The following is a 24566-nucleotide window of genomic DNA, read 5'->3' on the forward strand; positions in this document are numbered from 1 at the left end:
GCAAAAAGATTGCGAATCACTTCTCTGTCGTACATTTTATACCTATGCTCCTTTATCTAGCGGGTATTATGAAAGCGGTTATCTTGCTTTATATGTTATATTTGATTTATTTTCCGTTACATATATATTGTATTTTTTTCCTTCATTTGCGAGGAAATATTACGATTATAAAATCATTTAATTTTAATAAGATAAAAAAAAAATATATATTAATTATGACAGTGAAATATAGAAATAAATTTAGCTTCCAAAATTTTAAGTAGAATTCGACAGTTTCGATGAAATTTACATGAGAAATTGTTTTAATTCTTTTCGCGTAATTAGACGCTATCGTGAAATACTAGCAATATATATAAATACTCAATTATTCTCGTTCACTTATAAAAGTCTGATTAAAAATAATTTTCTCATGTACGCTATAAATAATAGCTCGTTACGGAGATCGTTAAAATGTGCACGTAGCACGTCGTAAAATTACGATGAAGCATAAAAAATTTCAACGTTATGAGAGCGAAATTATGAATATTGCATTATCTGTTGCAGGGTGCGTCATCCAGCATAGTGGTAAAATTCGCAGACACTGATAAAGAGAGACAACTAAGACGCATGCAGCAAATGGCCGGGAACATGAGCCTCCTTAACCCCTTCGTCTTCAATCAGTTCGGCGCTTACAGCGCTTACGCTCAGGTGGGTCGTGTTACCGTTAATGGCTCTCGCGTTACCGCATTACCGCCTTGTTGTCCTCGTTACCGCGGACTCACAATCTGCAATGGCTCGTCCCTCGTTACTCTCGGAAATGATCGGCCGAAACATGATGCCGTCGCGTTAACGCCGGCATGCAAAGATAAAGATCCGCCGCAATCACCTTTCGTGATTTAATTCTTCCCAGATTTGACCGGATTACGAGAAGAAGGAAAATGTCGTTTTCTAAAAATTGCAATACATTCACAATATTCTACGATATATTTTAAAATCATCGAAGAACGTTTTTTAGCTGCATTTTTTTTTTTCATCAATTTGGAATAAAAAGTTTTCGAACGAAAAAAGACAACGTTGATTAGAGATAAATATTCATCGAAGTCATAGGTTTTCGTTTCTTGGAATAATTCTGTTTGCCAAAATAATAATAGAAAAATACGAGAACGTTCTTTTTGATGAAAGTCTTTTTTTTTTTTATTGTAGCAACAAGCGGCGCTCATGGCAGCCGCGACCGCACAGGGAACGTACATCAATCCAATGACTGCATTGGCCGCTGGACAATTGCCGCATGCATTGAATGGCATGCCAAACCCTGTAGTCCCGCCAACTTCTGGTAAGCTTATAAAAAATTAGGATGATACTGGTTATAGTGTCGCAAGTAAAGAACTCATTTGCTCTCTAATTTTCGAGATATTTTTCGAAATTAAAACATAAATTCATCGAATTGTCTGTGGAATACGGAATATCGATATAACAAGCAGCATAATTATTTTAACAAATTGCTTTTTTCTTTCGCGGAACATACAATAATTTTATTATTTAGCATTTTTTTTTTTTTTTTGTAAATGTAGGCATTACATAATATTTGCGTTTAATTGCAAAGTTGTTATATTTCGAATCTATTCGCAGTTTAATTAATTTAAAATACTCGTATTGAGCTATGACAAAAATATAATGCGATATAATATATGTATGAATAACAATTTACGAAGATCACGTGAAAAATATTCAATTTTTCAGTCCTGATTAAAATCAATGTCCGATTAATCAACTAATAGTAGCAATCCATTAAAATGTTTAAAAAGAAAGAAAGCATTCGAAGGCACACGAATTATCAATCATCAACCTGATAACGTCCGATTTTAATAATATAAAACATCTCATCTGATCTGTTGCCTATAATTTCCCTGAATCTTCACGCGACACACGCAGACAGGGCCTTATAACCGACTCGTAAATCAATACAACATTTTCATCGAACGTGACTCGAGCGTGAGATATTGCCGTTACCGCGAAACTTTATCGAAAGCTCATTGTAGGGGAAGAGGAAAAGCTAAAGAAACGCTTCTTCCTTGCCCTTACCCCTTTCTCATCTTTCTCATTCGCACTCTCCACACGGCAATACAAGAAACAACGGAGAGATCGAAGTCGCTGTAGAGAAATAAAATAAGCGAGGAAATCGGCTCCGTTATATACGTCGAGTCTCGTCAAGCGGAAGGTAATACCGTTTGATAGGGAAATAATATTTTATTTCTCCGCCAATCTCCCCGCGTCCTCGCTCCCGCGACCCACCCCGTCGCGTCCATCCGCTTTATTCCGTACCAAAGATTACCGGAGTAGCGAGCTTTTATTTCCGACGGAACGATACCGCAACCGCAAACGGCATGTATACAGGGTGGCACTTGCAGGTGCATCTATTGGAAAAACGTTCTCTGACTCGAACGATAATTGCATTTCAAAGTATTCTATGGAAGATAAATTCAACAATTTATTGATGATAAAAATTAATGCAAAAATATTTTTAATTATAAATAAATACTTCAGTAAAATCTTTCTATAAAAAAAAATCTGCCTTGAAACAGAACAAATTGGATTAATTTTTCTGCCTATTTTCTATCATGCGAAATTCAACGACATTATTCGACTCGCGCGCGATGTATCAATGTACTTTGAGGTAACAATGTTTTCACTGCCGCTGTAAAAATCTCACCCGTGTAGAGAAATCGCTCGACTACTCATCACGACGAATCGACAATGCCGGAACGTATATCGCCCAGTCATGGGAGTGTTAAGTTTACGACGTATCGTCATACCCGATGCACGTAGCGAGGATGTGCGCAACGTAATCTCCGGGTGTTATCGAGATTCTTCTTCCCCGTCTTCCACCTTTCGTAGTTATATAGACCCGATTCGAATATGCATTAAAGTGCCGGCACTTATATCTACCCTGACAGCTAATCGCGATGTTTGAAACCCTCTTTTGAGAATCATCATTTTAATTTCAAAAAATTGTCTTTTAATTATATCACAAATACATATCGATATTATTGTTATCGTGTGCCCTTGACTGGCGTATTTTCCATAATTGTACATCAACTCGATAGATATAACACAGATATTGCTCAAACATAATTATATCTCTTTATCAATGCCGCGAGTAATATTGACGTGATACCAAACGTTGGTCATCGGCGCGATCAATGCGTCATTAACACGATGCAAGGCTTTGATCGCTGATCCGAGTGACATCATTGACAGGGGACAAACTATTACCTATAAACACGACCTTTTCGCACATAAACGTTGTAGTATATCAAAAACGAGCATAAAGTTGCAGTAATATGATACGCGATCGTACGCGAAAGTTGCGCGAAGCGCGCAACACAGGATCACAGAGAGAAATGGGGGGGGAGAAAGAGAGAAATGCGAGAGAAAGAGTTAAATGCAGCCCTTTGATCGAACCGATATTAACTCGATACAAGGCTCTGGTCTACGGATGAAATCAGTAATTGGGACCGGTCCGTAGTTTGTCCGACCCCTCAAACGCGCGAGGCATACGGATCATTTCCCGGATTGAATATTTGTCGTAATTACATCTGACGCAGAAAGATAAAAAAAAAAAAAAACGAAAAGGGAAAAAATTGCATCCCGATGCCTCGCGCACAGAGGACGATCGAGCGAGGTCGGTGTTAAAAGAGCAAGAGGGTAACCGGTGTGTACTGATCAGGTTTGCTCGTAGGTACTGGCACAGGGCAACCGGTTAACGGGGCGATACCGTCGTTACCGTCGCCGACGATGCCGAATTTTAACATGGCCGCTCAAACGCCGAACGGCCAGCCGGCCGGCTCCGATCCAGGTGTCTACACCAACGGAATACCGCAGACTTATGCGGGACGTGAGTATCAACTCAGGCGCAGCGTGCCGCCCCTGCGCAATGCCCGGCCAATCGACGACGGACTTTATTATTCCGCGGGGATGTAAATAACTTCGCGCAGGCCAAGTACAACGACGAGTACTCGTACTTTTGCATGCTTCGCTGGAGGAAGCGCCGTTACATTCGTTGGCGTTTATTTGCCAGGAAGTGAAATTACGAGATTCTCATACGTGGAAGACCGGTGTGTAGTTTCACAGACTTCTGCTAAACGCGAGATTTATATTTTGTAAGAGAGATGTAGAGCTCCTTTCAGTAATGAACAAACCCCATATTTGCAATAAATGAGTAAATGTTAATTTTAAAATCTCATTTATATACAGATCCTCGACGTATTATTACGAATGACTCCCCGATTGAATCTCGATCTTTACAATTTTCAAAAATATAAATACAATCTGAATGCTGGTCAAGTAAAATACAACGCTAACGAATCATTAAACCGTCGTACAAATCGTACCGTACGAATAATAAATTTTACATAGAGGTTGATATATGATTATTCCTATAGTCAAGCTTCCATTAATCTTTGGCCTTTATCGCTCATTCGAATAGTCATTACTATACTCGAGTATAGTAGTCGGCGGAAATATCGATTGGCCTACTGGGTATTGCGACAGGGGCCTCTCTAGGCTAGGCTCTCTCCCCGATAAGAGCTGAGCTTACTGAAGTGTAGATGCCCTCCATCTGTCCATTCCAGCGCAGGGGCTGCCCAACGGGGAGGCGGCACTTCAGCATGCCGCCGCGTATCCTGGAATGCAGGCTTATGCTGGAGTGGCCGGTAAGTGTTTCTCCAGCTTCAATTTTTATCTCTACGGCTTGTCAAGGTGCTGTCCACCCTGTTCCCCGTGCAATGACTGTAGCGCGTTTCGCCCATCCAGCTCCAATCCAAACGGTCTCGCGGATATTATCGACGTAAAAGTAGACGCAACGTCAGACGCGCGGGCGTATTTATTCATGGAATTTTTTTTTATTCCGAATCGAATAAATAATCTAAACGTGGATGATAAACGTCAATTTTATTTATATCGTTGTTATAACACGAACGGATCTAATTGTAACGACAGCTCGTAAGAATTTTCTTTCCAAGTTTCAACTTAATTCAGAAACGCGGGTACTCTTTTTAAAGTCGCTTTAAAAAGTCTCATAAACGTTTTGCATTATCGCACAGTAAACAGAACGGATCATCGGTTCCAACACGCCACCAGATAACACCTAACACTTTGCATACTCATCTCACCCGGATGTTGCCTATCGCGATCTTGAGCGGGTCGAAAAATGCGCGTGTTTTCGACGAGAAGGGAGAGGATCATCTGTACGTAAAAGGGAAAATGCATCGGAACGTTTACGTACTTTTAGTCCGGGCGCCGTCGAAGCACTTACCTGGGAAAAATTCGATTTTGCTGATCGCGTTGCTGGTTGTTTGCATGCAACTATGGCCGCATGCGTATACACACCATACATACACGTCATACATGACGTGTACGCGTCAACGTTTCGTTCTATAATGCTTCTGCTGTGGTGCTACGATGTACTTCAATGTCCTTCTAAATGTACTTCGTGTACATATTATATTGTAGTTTTACACGTTACACGTCCTCTCGTGCATGCATCCCCCTCACCAACAATAGAGCGGCCAAATATCCGCCATCGACCGTCGACGTTGCGCTGTAACACGTCAAAGTGCAGCGCATCGGCGCAAATTATGATCCAATAATGCTCGGCAAAATGGATGATCTCGTTTCACGGATAATCAGCGTCTCGATGGACCTATACTTCTATTACATTCCAATCACCGTCCGTAATGAGAGCGCGTTTAACGAATTTTGCGTTCGCGCAAATGCGTTAACACGTGGTCTAACGCCACGAACACGGCCTGAATCGAATTTGTAAAAGAAAAAAAAAAAAAGATACAATCGGAAGCGAAAAACTGACGAGCACAAGTGATATCGCTTATTCTTGCCCCGCAATCTCTGATTAATAATTCCCTGTCTCGCGTCTCTCAACGCATTTTTACCGTATCGGCGGAAATTCAACAAATTCGAGTCATAACAAACGTATGCGCGCGCCAGAGTATGCGCGCGGTCGTATTTACCGAGGACTCAAAAGCGGTATATTTTTTTCTATGTATTTTCGGCCAGTGTACACACGCGCCATCGAGATCAGCGAGTGGAAAAAAAGCAATCCCGAATAACGGTGTACCTCTATCTGAGCGTGACGCGGCCGACGTATGATGGCGTATTTATTTCATACGCCAAACGTTGATCCATCGCGCACCGCGAGGGGTAGGGGGGGGGAGGGAGGGAGATGGGGGAGGTCGTTGGGTAACGTCAATCGGAATATATTAAAGCGATGTTTGCACGGAAATAATTAATTCCGGGGCGAAAATTTGCCTCTGCCGATCTGAGAGCGTGTGGCTCGCGCGCGCACACGCTCCGCCTATCCGTCACAAACAGGTATCAATCACGAGCGTTTTAAATATTTATCAAGCTATAATTAATAACGACGTACTTGCTTTCTGCCTCGTCACGTGTAGCGAACGGTATAATGCTGGCTCGCGCGCGCGCGTTTATAGCGAGATCCAAATTTACAGATTAACCAATTGTCATCAAACGCGCAGAGATCGCATCGCGAATTAAAATATATGTCGGGCACTTCTGTTTAATGCGAAATATTTTGCAAATACTCGTTTTGATCAGACGAATATTGATATTTATTCATTGTACGCGGGCGTTTCCTTCCTCCAATAACAGATACAGTAAAATTAATAGCATTACAACAAAATTTATCAAGTTTTCATATTAAATTTGTTATATTAGAATTTCATTATTTTATTATTATTTAAAACCTAATTATTACATTAATCTCTCTCACACACACACACACACATATCGATGTCAATTATTAATCAAAAATATATAATCAAATTTAATTATATTAAAAAGCGCGTTGTAATAACACCATCTTTTATCGATTCATTGTAATGTGAGATTAAACAGACGCTATTAAGATAATGTCTCTCCAATTTCTGAGCTTTATTCTGTACGAGTCGTATATCCTTTTCGCGAGATCTTCCGTTTTAACGTTTGTAGATTGGGATGCTTTTCTCTTAATTGTTTGAATATTTAGTTTCGCATAAATTGCAACGGGATATTCTGTGTAGCTTTGTAGACGACTTTTGCTGCATCGTTGCGCTAAGACGGCGTTTCCATATTCTGTTTTAATGAGGCGCGTCGTTTCAAGTCGAATCGGCTTTGAAGAGATATCAAGTGTCGGTTAATGTCGCATCCCCGAATTGCAACGCTGCGTTTTCGCAGGCCGGTGACGGTTCGTGGCGCAAAAGTATCGTGTTGAAAGTCGCGCGAGAACGGTGAGAACGTTGAGAGACGAATACCCTTGTGGGCGAAAACGCCTGTGATGAATGTCGCCTGGAATCGCTTGTGCGAGACGACCGTTCGTATCAACGAAACGCTCGTCGTTCGCTTTTAAGCCGACGCACAGGCCGCACGAAATGGAAGCGCGATTTTCCACCCTTTCGCGTTAACGATGACATTATTCTAGAGATAATAATTTTCCCGGGGAAAATTTTGAGAGATGAACCTCACACTCATTACTTTTCCATATCAATTAAATTCTCATTTCGATAAACGTACATTCAAAATTGTCGAACAAATGAAGTTTACCTGAATCAAGTAAATGTCATTTTGTGTATGTATGTGTGCGTCCGAGAGAGCTTAGTTCTCGAAAAGCTTGCCATTCCAAAGCAATCACGGAGTCTGTCATTAATGTTGAGATTGTAACGAAACCTGCATATTTCGAATATTGCATCCATTATGATTCGCGGAGAGAAATATTTTCGCGTTCTTCACATTTCATATTCTTCTAACGTTGTGATACTCTGACCTTTCCCTCGTTTCCCAAACGAGTCTTCGGCAAATCGCAAGAATGTATGGCCGCGTCCGGTTTACGTATCTCGCGACGCTTCCGAAACGCACGGTCATAAATTACACCGTTGTAATCTGTCTAGCAATGGCAATGCAATTTCTGTTGAATCTGTTGACGTTTATTGGACTCCGTTCGGCTTTTATTACTGTCATCGTCCATTATGTATGCGCTATCGCTGCATTGAATTACGACGCCTACATTCGTTCGGTGGATTGCCGCGACCTGTCGCCGGCTCTTACTGTCGACGACGGTCGACTGCGGATCGCAATGCGGACTAGAGAAAGGAAACAAAAAAAAAGAAAAGATATAGAAAGAGAATGGAGTATACAGAGATAGAGGCAGCGAGAGCACGCACAAATCTAGATGTGGACAGATCATGATGTACTTGTTATTTGTTATTGTCGCAGCTTACCCCGCCGTCTACGGCCAGTTTCCTCAGGCTATTCCTCAGCCGATGACCGCGGTGGCGCCCACGCAGAGGGAAGGTAAGTACAACACGCTCATCAACGTCTAACTGTTGACTGTAAACACGAACGACTGTAGACCCGAGATTTGTAGACCCACGTCCCCGTACACATGTCCAGACACGAATTATCCCTCGTCGGCGCCCAACGAGGTGGCAAGACGGAGTTTCGACTTCTCCCGCCGCCGCCGCCGCACAGCTCCGTTAATTCCATACTTTGCAAATAAAGCGACATCACGCCGCGAGGCTCGATTATGCGAGCGGAAACGATCAGCGAAAGCCAATTCGCGAAAGTCAATTCAGAGCGTGTTTCGCTTCGTTTCATCTTCCGGGTTCGTCCTTCCCGCTTTAATTTTCATATTACAATGTGTCAGGCGTTTATTAAAAAAAAAAAAAATTCAAAATATCCCGCGCTGTCTCATATTTTTCAAATATCAATTGAAAACTGGCAATTTATTTATTTCTTTTTTTTCTTTTTTTTTTTTTATTAAAAAAAGTTGATTGCATTAGAGACAAAAAAAATGATGATTTGCAGAAAAATGCGATTAATTAGAGATAGTTTGAATAAAAAAAACGCGGGCGGTCAAAGAGACAGCATGAGTCTCGCTTATTGTTAGTAGATGTATCAGAGAGAGCTAGTCATTTATTACGCTACATTTTGCGGAGACGTACGGAGAAGAAAGGAGCCAGAGAGAGAGAGAGAGAGAGAGAGAGAGAGAAAGTCGACCGGGAGAAGACCTGGGTTAGAAGAGGGCTGAGCGAGCCAACGCCTAATTGCAATTAACAACTCGCCATTATTAGAATATACGACGCCTTGCAATGAGATAATGCAAATAAAACGAAAGTTTTAATTACTTTGCCGCTACGCCCGCCGGCGATCCGTTGTTACATCGCAGGATAATGGAAAGTTTACCGCGACACGGCTACCCCGCCTACGTTTTATCCGGCCTCAAACCCTCTGGCTCCTTTCCCTCCAACCCGCTCCGTCCGTTCCCTTCTTCCCCCCCCCTTTTCTCTCTCTCTCTCTCTCTCTCTCTCTCTCTCTCGCGTGCGCTTCTCTCATCCGTTCCCATTCTCGTTCCACCTGATCTTTTCGTCTCATCGATGCGTTCTGACGTTTTCCCATGCGCCGCGATTAAATCGTAAGCGGTACACACGAGTCTTAAACAGGAGAGATCTCTAATCGAATTTTCCAGTACGTGGCGAGGAGCTTCGCGCATTGATTAACCCGTTTCTCTGATCCTGAAAGATGAAAATTATTAATAATTTTATTTTCCGAATGGATATATAAGCTTGACGAGATAAAATTTTTTGTAGCATTAATGATATAAGTGATCAGTCTCTTGTCGATGCATTTGTCAAAGAATAAATTTTTTTCATTAAATTATTACCAAAGAATTATGTTGCACAATTGATAACTATATGTTTATGAATCGTAATTTTTTATAATCTAATCTAAATGACAAATGATATTTCATAGAATTTTCTTTTCGTGTATAAAATACTCTGTCAGAAACACGAATAGTTGCCAAAGTTTCAACAAGATAGCTACGCTTATCATATTGCTGACTTCTTGGAAACTTCTCTGTGCTAGACACAAGTTTTGTAAAAATAAAGAAAACGTGCAAAGAGAGACACTTTATCTTTTGGAGAAACTTATGTTAGATGTCAAAGTCGTTAGGCGTGCCGCAATATCGGACGGAACCCAGGGGAGCCGAAGGGGAATCGACGTTATTGTCATCATTGCATGACAGTGGTATCGATCTATTATTGATTGTCGCTTCGCGAGTTTACCCTTACCTCCGTGTTACTTTAAGCTCCTTGATCGTTGTTCTGGGTGTTCTACGTCTTACACGATGTTCTCGGTGTTCGTATATATATTTCTTCTCTCTAACCATAACTGTACCATATTTTTCTTTTTTTTTTTTAACGTTGTACGGATAGCTCTCTCCTACATTCCTTTTTCATTATTATTCTTTACGTCAACGTATCTCGGATGTTCGTCGTTTAATTCGGTGTTTCGCCGTTGCACTCGATGTCAGTGGCTGTTCTCGGTGTTGCGCTGTCGACCAATGTTGGTTGTTGCTTCGCTACGAGATTTTACGAGATCGTCTGTACGAGAAATCCGACACGAATCCGTTTCGCGATCGGCAACACCGTCATCTGCGGAAATGAAGATCTCATTACAGAACGTCATTTTATCGCGCAAGCAAAATAAATTCATTTTGTCAAAAAAGAAAAGAAAAATATTTACAAAAACTCATAAAAGATTGCATAATAATTATTTTTTAGATCGCTCAAGAGATTATTTTTTTTGCCTACGTATTTTCAGAGATAATTGTATATATCTCTGCAAGCAGTCTAATATTTTTAATATATTTATATTATTCATTATATTGCATCACAAAAGCTTCTTTGAGAAAGATTTCATTACGCAGGAAAGACGATTGTATGAATTTAGGTATCTCAATTGTGTGTGTGTTTCGCGTAATGCCATGCTATTACTTTTCAATAGAAGTAGACGCGCAAGGTAGTCATTCCCATTAAATTCGCGTGCACGTACCGCGTGTGTGTGCCAATTAGAGAGGCGAAAACCAATTTCAGGATCAACGATCGCGCGCTCGACACGACGACGGGCTTTAATTTATGGCTCGTTCTTCGTGATTTCGTCGTCCACCGCAATTCCCCTTCGTGCTCTCCCTAGTCGGAACCGGAAACCCGTCGACACTCGTGCTAATTTGGGTTTCGCGTGACAGCCACGATCGAGTTATTACCGAGACGAAGTCGTTTCGCGTAAGAGAGGCGGGGGTGGAGGGGGAGGGGGAGGGGAGGAGGGGTGTTTGGAGTTTGTCACTCTTTGCGTAAACTGTAGGACGGGTTTGCGATTTCTCGAGACGCTAACAAGTACACAAACAAACATAATTTATAATTGACAAGAAAGTTAGTATTAAATCGATAATTTACTTGGGAAATATTATTCTTTCTCGTATCAAACTGGCCGCGCGCTACGAAGCACTTTCAAATCGCGAATCGTATCGCTTTGCAAATTTCATCGCTAGTATGAATGGCACGGTATATTTATCTGAAGAAAGTTTCATTCTTTCGGGTCTTAGAATTTTGTGATTGGAACTTTGTAAACGACTGTAACTCTCTGTCTTCGACAACTGCAATTTTAAACTTTTACTCTCGGACGATCGACGAAGATCACCTTCGGATCGGACGAAAATATCCTCGTAAAGCCGTCGTAAAATTTTGCGTCCACGTCACACTGGTTCTTAAGCTCGTCGGGATTCACGATGATAATCTTATGGATTGGTAAACGCATGTTCAACGTGCCATGTAAGATTATCGCTGAGCATACCGGAAGTCGTAATCGAGCTTACAAAATGAACAATTATATAATATCATAATTCGACTAGCATATTTCCCGGAGGAATTCCCTTTCGGCGAGAGATCTTTTGGGGAAAGGTGAATAAGTCGCGATGAGTAGCATCCTAAAAGTTGAGTGGCAACCATCTCATTACTTAAATGCGTCCGTTAGTCGAAGAGATGCTCTGAGCAGCTGAGAGCAGAAGTTTCCACGGTCATAATCGCCGCTAATTGACGTCGGAGTTATAAAGTTCAGTGAAATTAGCTAAATCCTTATTTGGACTGCCGTTGTTCGAGTAGTCTTCCCTCTCCTCGTTTCTCTACTTTCGGCATTTTCTCTTCTCTTAAATTAAACCTCGATGTCTTTGCCATTTTAACACCGGAAGTGGAAAGAAAGCCTTACTTGAGCCACGGTAGGATATCACGAGATAATTGATATGCAAAAATCTAATTAAGAATAACATACATGGGAGTACAAAATGTAACGTAATTTTGAAGCTCAGATCTTGATGTAAGCTCTCAAGAATAATTCATATATCAGTTAATGTTGTATCGCAACCTCCTTTCAAATATATATGATATAATTTAGTAAAGGAGAGAGTTTCCGCGTAGGATGACGGCACATTTGGATCACTTAGAATGCTCATATAGAGGAGATAAAACGACGGATTATCGTGTCTGGCGAAAATACGGGAGTATCGCACCATCGTAATCAGTGGTATCACTATCATCGTCACCACGCCCATATCCATTCACTCATCTCAGCATCCATTATCTCATCCATCGTCATTGTGTTGTAAATCCTAGTGTGTGTTGTGTGTGTGTATATTTGAAAGTATAAATACTCAACGTTATTTGAATCGCGAGATTTCTATCAATAGTCACGAGCGAGATAATCCTCGTGGCTTTTTCTAATCATTCGTTCTCAACTTTTGATCATTTTCACATCATTTTTCTGTCATTCACTCGCAGTATGTTAAACTTTTCGCTTGACTCATGTTCATGTCACTTCGCGTCATTTGCGTGAAACAAAATCATATTATATCATCATCATTTTCGCACTCGGACGGACGAGAGAAAAATCGTCAAGAGTCAACCGCAGATTCATCTTCATTCATCAAAAAAAAAAAGAAAAGACTCCAGATGAAAAAAAGTAATCAGAGAGAAAAGCAACATCCGTTAGCGATCTCTCTGACGGGTTGAAGCTCTCGTATCGCGCGGAATCATTTATATTTACGAAGAACAGAACTCATCCAGAACTAACATTCTAACTTGAGTATTATACTTCAAGTTTAGATGTTTAGATGTGCTCTGATTTATATGGTAGGATGCTCTATCTCAGGACCCGAGGGCTGCAACCTGTTCATCTACCACCTGCCCCAGGAGTTCGGTGACGGCGAGCTCATGCAGATGTTCCTCCCCTTTGGCAACGTCATCTCATCCAAAGTCTTCATCGACCGGGCGACCAACCAGAGTAAATGCTTCGGTAAGTGTGCGGCGGTATCGCGAACAAGATTCAGAGTTATTATATACATCCGCTTCGATATGCGATCGATCCTTGATAGCTTCTACGCAAAGGCAGAAGGATGTCAACTGTTTGGTGAAACAACGATGCGCATAGCGGATACGCAAAATTTTAATATATCTCATCGCTTTTTATCGTATAATTTTAATTACGACAAAAATTATAGCAAATAATAATATTTATAGTGCATGTATATATATTTATATTTTTCTCGTAAAAAATGTATAAAACATTTTTATGCTGAAACATGACTGTGTAAAAATATGATCACGACACAGACTGCGCACGCGATATGTCTGTGATTATTATTATGACTTTCAATCAGTCACATATGCTACAGTGCTCTAAATGACTCTACACGTTTCCAATCAGTGGTAGATTAATCATGGAAATTTAATTCGTCCGTATTAACGGACAGACCAGGCAGACTGAATATGAATGCCGTTTCAATGGAACCGGCAGAATCAAACCGCGCAGTTCTTTTTGGGGGACCGTACAGAGAGGACCGAAACAGAGAATGCGGATAAAAGCCGCCGGCGTTCCTTTGATTAATCGTATCCGAGAGGATACGGATAATTGGACGATTCCATTCGCGTCCATTCCTTGATCTACGTCCGCGTATATCCCCACGCGAGCGAATTCATATATTCCGCCCGTGTGTATTTGTCTTTTTCTGTTTCAGAGCCTCGTCATTCAGTGTAAAAAGAAGATAGCATAGATTCGCAACAACGTGTCATTATGTCCGCATTTGATATTATTCATCCTTTTTTTTATCCCCGTCGTGCGTATAATTATGCCCATGATGGAAAAATATGCGGAAGTTTTCATCATTTTGAAGCGTACCGCCTGCCACGATTAATTCAAATTTTTTTTTTCTTTTCTTTCTTTTTGACAGTTTCTGTCTCGTTGAATAATTATGTAATTATAATCAAGGAAATTGAAGGAAAATTTTCTTTTACGTGGGTTGTAAAGTATACCGAGCGATGCGAAAGCTCGGATATAGCTTGACGACAAACTCCTTCCGTGTCCCTCGATCCTGAAGTAAAAGTAATTTGCGGAGCAGAGTGAACCGTGGCTGGACGAAAGACGAAAGGCCTGGTCAGGCGATTTAGACCGCCATGAAGACGAAACTAAAATGAGATCGACGCTAATGGATAAAATTGGCTTAAACCAAGAAACTCGTGACGATCTTTCGGGAATGTTTCTGCCGAGAGTCTTCGTTATCGCGTACCTGCTTTTCCGATATACCTTGAGTAATATCCAACGGACGCGAAAACTTTTTACTCTTCGCGGAAGATCTGATTCATCTAGATTATCGTCGCCAAGTAGTCAAATAGTTACAATAAATAATTATGTTGATATAAAGAGGATTTTTAAGCACATTATAGGAAGATATTTTCTAAAACGAATAACAGGATGTAATTACGACGAAATCATGTTGAAACAAATATTATTTCATTCCATTTGTTACACTGTCTAATTTATTAAACTGTCATCAATTACAGTTAACATATTTATGTCAATTTTATAACTGCTACTATAGACATTTAGCAACTCTCTTTTCTTGCAACTGTGTATATATATATATATTAATAAATGATTGTATCTTTTGTATAATAAACAAAGATTTTTTTAACGAATGGAAAAAAATTTGTTATACATGTCACAGGATTCAATGTTCGGTATTTTCAGGTTTCGTGTCGTTCGATAATCCAGCGAGCGCGCAAACAGCAATCCAGGCGATGAACGGCTTCCAGATAGGGATGAAACGATTAAAAGTCCAGTTAAAGAGGCCCAAGGACGCCAGCCGGCCATACTAACCCACGTCCTAGCCTAGAAAATCTGGACGGGTCGCGCCCTACGTTATAACTTACAGAGTAAGTTTTTTTTTGTCACGAAAAGATATGTCAGATTTTTTCTTTTTCAATATTACTAATTTTAAAATAGCGTTGACGTTATGTTGTTTATAATTTTTCTTAAACAATAATACTATTAATTAATAATTGTGATGAATCACAATTTATTATATGCAAATTCCATAAATTACATGATATTGTCACTCTAAATTGCAGATGTCGTACGAGAACGTGAACTCGATGGATGCTCGACGATCAGGAGTGATGAGTTTGAATCACCGTTACAACGCTCTCCACCGTAACAACTTAGTATACTAGCTAGTTAATTCATTAGAGGGTAAAAGATTTAGAGGTCAGTAGGACAACGGCTTCAACGACGTTGAAGTTTGCGCGGCGGCGGCGAAGAAGAGGTTGAAGCGATGAAGGATGTTCTGCGCTGAACCCAGTCCGAGAGAGAGAGAGAGAGAGAGAGAGAGAGAGAGAGAGAGAGAGAGAGAGAGAGAGAGAGAGAGAGAGAGAGGTGAAGACGAGAAGAGGAGGACGAGGCACGCTGAGATAACATTTCCCGGATGCTCGGATAACCGGAACGCTTCGTCGTTAGACAACATTGGCTTTCCCCTTTCTCCCTTTCACCAGTTTCCATTTCGAATCTGCATGTTTCTTTTGGATCCTCCGCGAGTTTAGCCTCTGTCTCCTACTGCCAGGTGAGAGATTACGTTCGAGCTCGAGGGCGCGATTGCGAATAAGCGTGCAGCGGAACATTTCGAGGATCCGATCATCCTCTCGGAGAGACGTGCCGGAAACACCGGAGGTCCAGGCCGAACTTGTCGTCCCGATATGGTGACGCATCGTATTACACTTAACGCACGACGTCGTGTATAGAGACGATCAAAACCGACAATAGCTATCGCGAAATATCCCGTCGAAAAAACGCCTGTAGGACTCTCGTCGTGTTCGTTGCCAGTTCGACGATGCGCGATCGTACGCGTCGTGTGTGCATTTGTCAGAAAGAAAAATTAGAATTGTACATTCGGACTGATCGATTCTCAATAAGGATTCGATCGTACCGGATCCATTCTGCGTACGTCAGCTAAACGGAACAGCTCAGCGATCACCGGCACGAGAGCCTAACAAATCTTTTGTACCGCACGAAGCGAACGATGTAGCCATCGCGAAGATGAAGATCCCGCGCGGCGTCATCCTTGACGGCGGGACAGATAATAATCCCCGCGCGAGACTGACGAAAGTAAAATAAAACGCAGGCTCGTCCCGAAGGCGCGGACGAGATCGATATCTCTCTCCCAAAAAGACACATGTCAATCATATGCTATACAGGGTGCTCGTCTGACGAAACGCGTTTGAACACTTTGAAAAAAAAAGAAAAAGACAAAAAAAAAATGAAAAAAAAAGCAGAGAATCAAGCGGCGAACATGGGCTCAGCGCCGGTCCGACATCCCCGCCGAATATCGGTTCTCCTTAATATTTAAGATTTATTAACATGTATGGCGCGCTATAGATTTTATATACTGCAGGTAGAGAGAGAGAGAGAGAGAGAGAGAGAGAGAGAGAGAGAGAGAAAGAGAGAATGAAGAGGAGTTCGTGCACGCCGTGCCGCGTCATATCGAGGAGGAGATGAAGTCTCTCCTTCGAAATCGCGCGCGTTCGCACGGCGTTCTCGTCCTTCCTGACTAATAGCACTTATTACTACTATGATTACGGTGATTATCATTATAATTATTGCTAAGTAAGTGACGCGCGAATTTCCGGCCGAAAGTATAATCTATTCCGTTATGGTTCGTGCGCGCGAACATCGAGGAGAGAAATCGCGTGCGGGGGAGCGATCGCGATCGACCCGCCTGTCCCGCGATCGATTTCGCGATTCGATCCGATCTACGGGATCGATGATCGACGGGTTGATCTTGCCCGAACGGTTAAGCATCGCCCGAGAAATGTCAGGCAGGCTGTGATTGTCCAGACGATGACGATGTTGCCAACGACGGTCCTCTTTAAGTTTCGACGTTGTTCTGACAGCATATTATAATTGTACAATGATGCTAATTCTTCTGTTATCGCGCGGAAGTAGGAGAAAATGGGGGAAGGGGAGGGAGGTGAAATAGATATAAAAGAAAAGAGAAAAAACCAAAGAGAGCGAACAATATAATATAGTTACATTGCGTAAAATGCAATATCTGTCCTAAAAACGCTTATCATCTCTGCGATACTAGAAGAGAAACAAACTAGAAGAATATTCTTTTACGTTCGACTCTAGAAGTGTAAAAAATTGAGTTATGAACGGATCGCAACAAATTAATTTACTGTGCAATGATTTTCATAATTGGATTTACGTTTTCACTCTCTCGATAGTGAGAGCCTTGCGGCCGGGACTTGTAATGGCGATGCCAAGAATGTCGAGCATATTTTTCGCGGATGGAAAGGACCGCTGCCGAGGTTGGCAGGTTCGGTACGCCTATCGATCAATCGTGCGTGTTCATATGGAATTCCTGTGACTGAAATAGACAAAACTTTTTTTTGAACATTTCGCGTGCGATGCCCGGTCGGATACGCAGAGCGTCTCGGGCGATTTGTGCGCGAATGGAAGAGGAGTGGAGGGGGAAGGGGGTGGGTGGAAGGAATAGGGGATGAAACAGAATATATAAAATACGCATAGGGTAGACGATAGGAGCGATGAAGCGGAGAGGAAAACTCTGATCTAGCGGAAATAATCAACCAAAGTACCAACACAACTGACATATATATATACATATATAAATATATAAATATGAATTATTGAGAAAAGAGGAAGTATATATATATAAATATATATATAAATATAAATATTATAAATATGAAATATATATATATATAATATATATATGCGTACGCACATACACACACATACGTAACGCGTGTACGTGCGTGTATACGTATCGGGATTGAAAGGAACTAGAAACTTAGTAAATTATTCTAGTTTTAGGTAAATCAACGTCTAATAAATTATTACGCGGAGACACACATGCGGAGGGAAACGGGAAGAGGGCGGGTTTAGTGAGACGCGAAATTGCTTGACGCGTCGCGCTGCCACGGCTACTTTACGTTTATATATTACGTTATACACAAACATCTATATATACACACACACACACACACACACACACACACACACACACACACACACACACACACACACCCCCACACACATAAATATATATACATATTGTACCTTCATTTTTGGACGAGCAAAAATTTTCTCGTTTTACAATCCGCTCCGCGAATTTGTTGCTCGTCCGGACGTGCGACGCACGCGGTATGCATGTTCACGCGGCACATGTGCGTAATTAACGAACACCCAGTGTACGTGGCTTGCGCACGTGCGCGAGTGTAATCGCGCGTGCACACGTGTGTGCGTACGAGGCTAATTATACGACGGAGAGAGAAGCGCTTGAAAAAAAAAGGAGATGCTGGTTACCGACGCGCGAATGTGACGATATATAATATTAATATACATATATATATATATATATATATAATGATAAACCAAATAACACTAAAATGACAAAGATAAAGGAATAGTATAATAACGGTAACGATTATTTATGGTACATATACATAACTTATACGATAATTACGCGATAACATAAATATACGCATATATTCTTGTCATTTTTAGAAGATTAAATTTATATAATATACATATGTAAGGAAAAAAAGGGGGAAGCTATTAACGACGTCGGACGTAGTTGTCTCAACGACAGGAGACTCGCGGATATTTATAGGATGTGCGAAAGTTCATCGCGATATTATCAGCAAGGTTGTAGATAATTCTCTGTCGCGCGTCGTACACTACACTCGTGCACGGATGCAAAGTAAAAAGCGAACAGTCACGTTCTTATTAATCATTCATAAACATTTTTCTCTGTCAAACTCCTCCGATAAAATTTAAAAAAAATATATAATATAGAATAATAAAATTATTTTTTTTGTTTCACAAAAGAAAACCGTACAATTTTATTAGAAAAAATTTTTTCGTGAAATATCTAACATCCGACTTGTCAATTAATGGAAAATTGCCGTTGCTTGTGGAAGCCGCGTACGTACACATACGGAGATGCGAATTCTCCGTGTACAAGCGCGCGTGTAAACATAATTAGAAACCGCTGTTCGTGCACTAACAATCTTTGCACACTCGCAGGATGTATCCATTACAGGATGCATGCGTCACATGATGGGATCATCCATTCCGCGAATGGACATCTCGCTTCTCGCAGATGATCGTCGGTGTTCTCCGGCATACGTGCACGGGTTCTGTGTAATGCAAGTGCGCCAAATACAATTACGAGATGAATGGATCGAAACGGATTAGACGCTCCTCTACGATTCTCCTTGTCCGCGGATAGGTACGTCGATCCGACAACGTAGATTGAGTCTGACGGTTTCCATCCCTCCGGGTGATTCCCCATCGAGACCGTAATCACGCGAGAGTAGCGCAGGCTCGCCCTCAAACAGCGAACTTGCCACGTTTTCTTTCAACTGTGGATCGCGTTTATTTTACGGTTAAATCGTCAAGAGACGGCGCGGAAATTGAGTGATGGTTCGGTAAGGAAAATCTTTGCCGCGTCTCATGGTAACGGGGATCCGAGATACGTTCTCTTTCGCGCTATCGATTTTCGATACGGCGAGGATATCCGATTCTATCGGATGCTCTTTACTACGCGAACATCTCGCACGAGATGTGTAGATCGCGGATGGTCGATTCTCCCGTTGAATTATTCGCACGCGTTCTTCGCTCTCGTGGGACGTGCAAATTTCAGGGAATGAGAGATGGAGAGAAAGAGAGAAATGAGATTACCCTCGAGCGACAGACTCGACAAAGTCCACTTGAAAGAAATCGCAGAGCGATACGACGCGGAGCGGACGCCCAAAGGTAGAAATTGAGATAAAAAGTGATGCCAGATCGCTAACATGAAAACGTATAGATACACACACACACACACACACACACACACACACACACACACACACACACACACACACACATACACAATGTGCGCACATCGCACAATTCTCTTTCTCACTGTACATACAATATACACATACATATATACATATATATACATACATACATTATACATATATGTATGTGTATATACATCCTCACATACCATTGCGAGCGACATTCCTTGAGCGACATACACATGTACACATACGAAAAGATGCTTCTACGCAAGCACCAATTGATAATATCACTACGATCTAAGCTTTTTAAAATCTAACAATACTAATAGCGAATATCAAGGAACACAACCTACCCTAATAAATACCATAATAGATAACGCGATAAATACTTATAAAAATATACATATATATATATATATATATATATATATATATATATATATAAATAATATACATATATAAATATATAAATACGAAGGTAACGACGATTGTAAACAAACCAAAAAAATACAACTATTTTATCCAAACAAAGTTTTTGCTACAACCGAAGTAGTAGTGTGCATCTTGCTAATGGAGTAAGTGAGACTTAAGGGGGATAAATAAAATGATATTCTTAGCTCTAAGGAGAAATAATAATATGATAATATACAGTAATCTGTGAGGATCAGCTTTGAATTTATTTTTACATGACACGTGATTGTAATGCTGAGACGAATTCGATGCTCGCAATTAAATGTTCCGAATTCTGGGAAGCGACGTGCTCGCGCAAAATCCCAAGCGTCAGGATACACCGCGTTCGAGAATCAAATTCACGACTTTGTATCGATTCAAGGTTCTCGATCCACCGTGTGACGTGTGAATACACTTGCGTTTGCAAAACGAAGATTGTCGGTCATATGATTGCCAAATGAAGATTGATATTACAGACAATTTGTACGTACATTTATGCAAATTGATTCACGGTTTTCACAAATGAACCTGGTCAGACTTCGAGCGAAGAGAGACATGATAAAGTATAAGAATAAAATATGAGAAGTAAATAATGCTTCGTATTAATGTACAATAAAATGGTCTCAAGAGCGGTCAACTAGAAAGCAAGTATAATTTGTATGAAACAAGACGAATGAGAGGCTCAACTCTTTTTGTCAAACTCTGACATATAAGTAGCATAAATAAATTTGCGTTCTAGATGATTTCTCCGAAATTGCATTCTTATTTTCTCTGCTGTCCTTATATTTTGTTAGCGTAATTTATCATGTCTCAAGTCTGGAATTTGTCGCGAATTCGATTGATCGGCGCGCGTTGTTGTCACGAACGTTTATCGATCTCGGGCGGTGTTCCACGAACGAGCGATGAGCGCGCGATCGGATCCGCGTTCACGTGCTATTTCCTAATTAAATTGTGCAGCGATTCTCTTGCCAAAGGCCGCGGAAAGGCCGCGCGAACGTCGACGTTCGCGGTTTCGCCCCCGGCCGTTGTATGTACGCGCGAGAAGACACGATAAGGGAAGACCGAGAACTCCATGCTCTCTCTTAAGTTCGAGAGAAGGGAACGACAGCCGCCAAGCAGCACCCGCCACCGTAGTCACACACAAATAACAGCCAAAAAAAAACCAATCAACCCTCACAACACCGCTACGTCGCGTTGTTACCAAGTCCCAATTAGACGTAGAACGTAAATTGGAATCAAGTCACGCGCGCCGCGACGCGATCCGTGATAGCCGTGGTGTCGGTGATACTAGGAAACAGGGTATGTTTTTTGCAATTATTTGCATAACTTGTAAAAAAGTGAATTTAACGAGAAATAAATACATCTTCACGTACACACATATATAACAACAAGCACGAACACGTACACATAGATTTATACGCATGCATACACCGAGAAGTAATCACACGCGCGCCAAACTACAAAAGAACCACACTACAAGTCGTAAAAATAGAGACACGAAATGAGCGAGGCTGAAACACTTGACTAAAGCCGCTATTAATCGTATTACTTCTTACATATACGAGTAAAATAAATTAAATGTGTGTCGTAGACTTTAAGCGCGACTGTTAGAGACCCGCGGATTCGGGAGTGGAATTTTCATCGTCACGGTTTAGAAAAGGAGCCGGTCCTGAGCGAGCCCTCTTCTTGCATCGCGTATTGTTGACGGGAGTTTTGCTTTTTTACGGGGGACAAGTTCACCGGGCCCGAAATATAATGAGTGAACACAACCACACTCGTTCTTCCTTCCTTCCCGCGTCAATCTCTCTTCTCGCCGTCCGCTCCTCCTGTCTATCTCGCTTCGACGTCGCGATCGCTTCCTCGCCACCCCCGGTAGCGCGCGTATCCCCGTTAAACAAAGAACGCGAAACCAGGATGCAACAAGTCGCGACAGCACATCGCGACTGGGTTACCTACCCTTCAGCACGCGAACGATCGATGTCAATTTCTTCAGGTTAAGCTTACACGTTTCTACACGATGTCAGCGACTAATGTTCCGCATTTTTTCTTCTTTTCATTCTTTTTTTTCGTTTTTTTTTTTTTTTTAATGAAATTTTGTACCCGCGATTTAAAGCCGGCCGTTCGAGTTTTCTTCGCCGTGTCATCGCGAAATCGCGTATCACGAGAGATTCGTGTCATATCATCCCGTGCTTCTCTCTACCCGGCCATACTTCGATCGATCACCCGGGACCAATCGTTCCTCTTCTCATCCCAAAGAACAGTGCGTTTCCTAGTTATGCCGTGCGATACGCGAGAGATCAGTTTAGGCAGGAGTTACTCAATCCGGATTAACAGCGAAGTGTGTGTTTCCTCTCGAAGGCACGGTTTCCTTCCTCATTCTCTTGCGCTTTTCCCTCCCACTTTGAAAAAAAACAAAAAAAAACAAAAAAAACACGAGCCCGTCTTGGACCAACGACACGCGAGATGACGAGCGCGCGGGAGAGAACGGGGTTTCTCTGCGTCGCGGTTACGATGCGAGTGAAGAACTTTAATAACGGGGAGGCAAATCTATATATCGTAGAATACATATATACATATATACTAGAAACTCCACGTATAACGAGCTTAACGTAGTGCGCTGAAATTCTGTATAGCACGTTTTCGATTACCAAAGAATCTTTCCTTTCGTACGGCAAAGCGAATAAGAGACGCTCGTGACTGCGTTCGTTAAATGATCGCGTGTCCTTTTTCGCAACAGCAAATAGGAAATCCAGTCCGGTTTATATTTGCATACGGTTTATATACGGTACGCTGTCATTGAGAAAAATGGAGCAGGTGATTTTTGCTCTTTTCATTCCTCGCGTTTGCGAGGAATTGAGTGATTGGGAGTTATCTTTTATCATCTCTTTGCTATGAATTTCGATCAGCTGTATTCAAAGTACGTATGTATATACGTATTATTTCGCTCAAAGCTTGCTTCTATAATGTTTCTATAATGATACGGAAGCATATAAATACATATTAATGTTATTTATTATTATTTTTTTTTTAGAAAATTATTCTAATAGTATTACTTTGACAAATTTAACAAAGAGTTGAAACCATAGCGTACGTAAGAGAAAAACAAGATTATATTCTTTGAAACGATAACAGATTCTTGAAGAAAATCTCCTCCTGTAATTTATATTTCTCTTAAAGATTATAAAACACACAATACAAGATTACAAAGAAGACTATCGAATCTCATTAATAATTTTTCAAATTATTTTGCGGAATCTTTCCGCATATTTGGAATATTTTTGCAAGCTCTTCGATTATTTTTGAGCTTGATTATTCTTGAATCTAAGTTAAATATTCGCGTGAGTTTGGCAGCATCGCGATCAAAATATTATCAATACTTTGCAGACGCGCGATAAGTTATAACGACGTCCTAAAGTACGAGTGTTAGAATAGAATATAATACACAATACAAAACATCGATTCGTGGCGTCGAGATTGAACGAGATCTTTTTTTCTCATTTTTTTTCTCACGTTTAATAAGAATAAGAACGACGCGAGAAGACAAAGAATCGATGAAATTAATCAAGATCAGCCGCGATGAAAAGTTATAGTATTTTAATTTTTAACACAGATTTATAAAATGAATGACTATATGTAACAATGTGCAAGAGTCAAAGTTTGTTAATTGTGTTAAATACAATGATATTTCATAATTCTAGTCAAAAGGATAAGTTCCATATTTTTTTTTTTATCTTAAATCTTGTTTGACAGTTTATGGATTGAGCGATCTTGACGGCACGATGATCTGTCAAAAGACCACACATCTAAGATCACGTCACGAATCGATCGTAACAAATCGTTTGTAAATCTTACGTTAGAAGATATATAGAAACGCATCGAGAAGAGAAGAAACTACGGATGTTAAGCGAGGTTACGCGTAACTAATTGTAAGAACGCAAGTAGGGCTTGTGGTACGTTTAGCTTTTACGAGACGCTGGATAGCAGTTTAAGAGAAAAAAAAATCGCGTATAGCATAGTTTTATATAGCGAGCCATCTTAAACTTATAAGAGAATGGAGATATACTTATAATGGTTATATTATGATTATCGCTAACG

At 41.0% G+C, this 24566-nt stretch overlaps 2 protein-coding genes across 20 annotated transcripts in view; one reads left to right on the plus strand and one right to left on the minus strand.

Moving 5' to 3' along the window:
- The window catches only part of LOC126853682 (CUGBP Elav-like family member 4), a 567269-nt gene extending 549578 nt beyond the window's left edge, over positions 1-17691 (plus strand). For 10 of the 19 annotated variants that reach the window (XM_050599657.1, XM_050599661.1, XM_050599672.1 and 7 more), the window contains 6 exons: positions 544-687; positions 1183-1312; positions 3707-3874; positions 4587-4691; positions 8263-8340; positions 13015-13729. In XM_050599657.1, coding sequence (XP_050455614.1) covers positions 544-687; positions 1183-1312; positions 3707-3874; positions 4587-4691; positions 8263-8340; positions 13015-13385 — 996 coding nt within the window. In that variant the 3' untranslated portion in view covers positions 13386-13729. Of the gene's footprint in view, positions 1-543; positions 688-1182; positions 1313-3706; positions 3875-4586; positions 4692-8262; positions 8341-13014; positions 13730-14904; positions 15090-15284 lie in introns of those variants that run through there. The other 9 variants (XM_050599664.1, XM_050599670.1, XM_050599666.1 and 6 more) reach the window with 7 other exon arrangements.
- LOC126853621 (protein unc-80 homolog) overlaps positions 1-24566 on the minus strand; it is a 129354-nt gene that overhangs the window by 65655 nt on the left and 39133 nt on the right. The gene's annotated exons all lie outside the window — the stretch shown is intronic.

Source organism: Cataglyphis hispanica, chromosome 12 (genome assembly GCF_021464435.1).
Source record: "Cataglyphis hispanica isolate Lineage 1 chromosome 12, ULB_Chis1_1.0, whole genome shotgun sequence".
Classification (NCBI taxonomy): Eukaryota; Metazoa; Arthropoda; class Insecta; order Hymenoptera; family Formicidae; genus Cataglyphis; species Cataglyphis hispanica.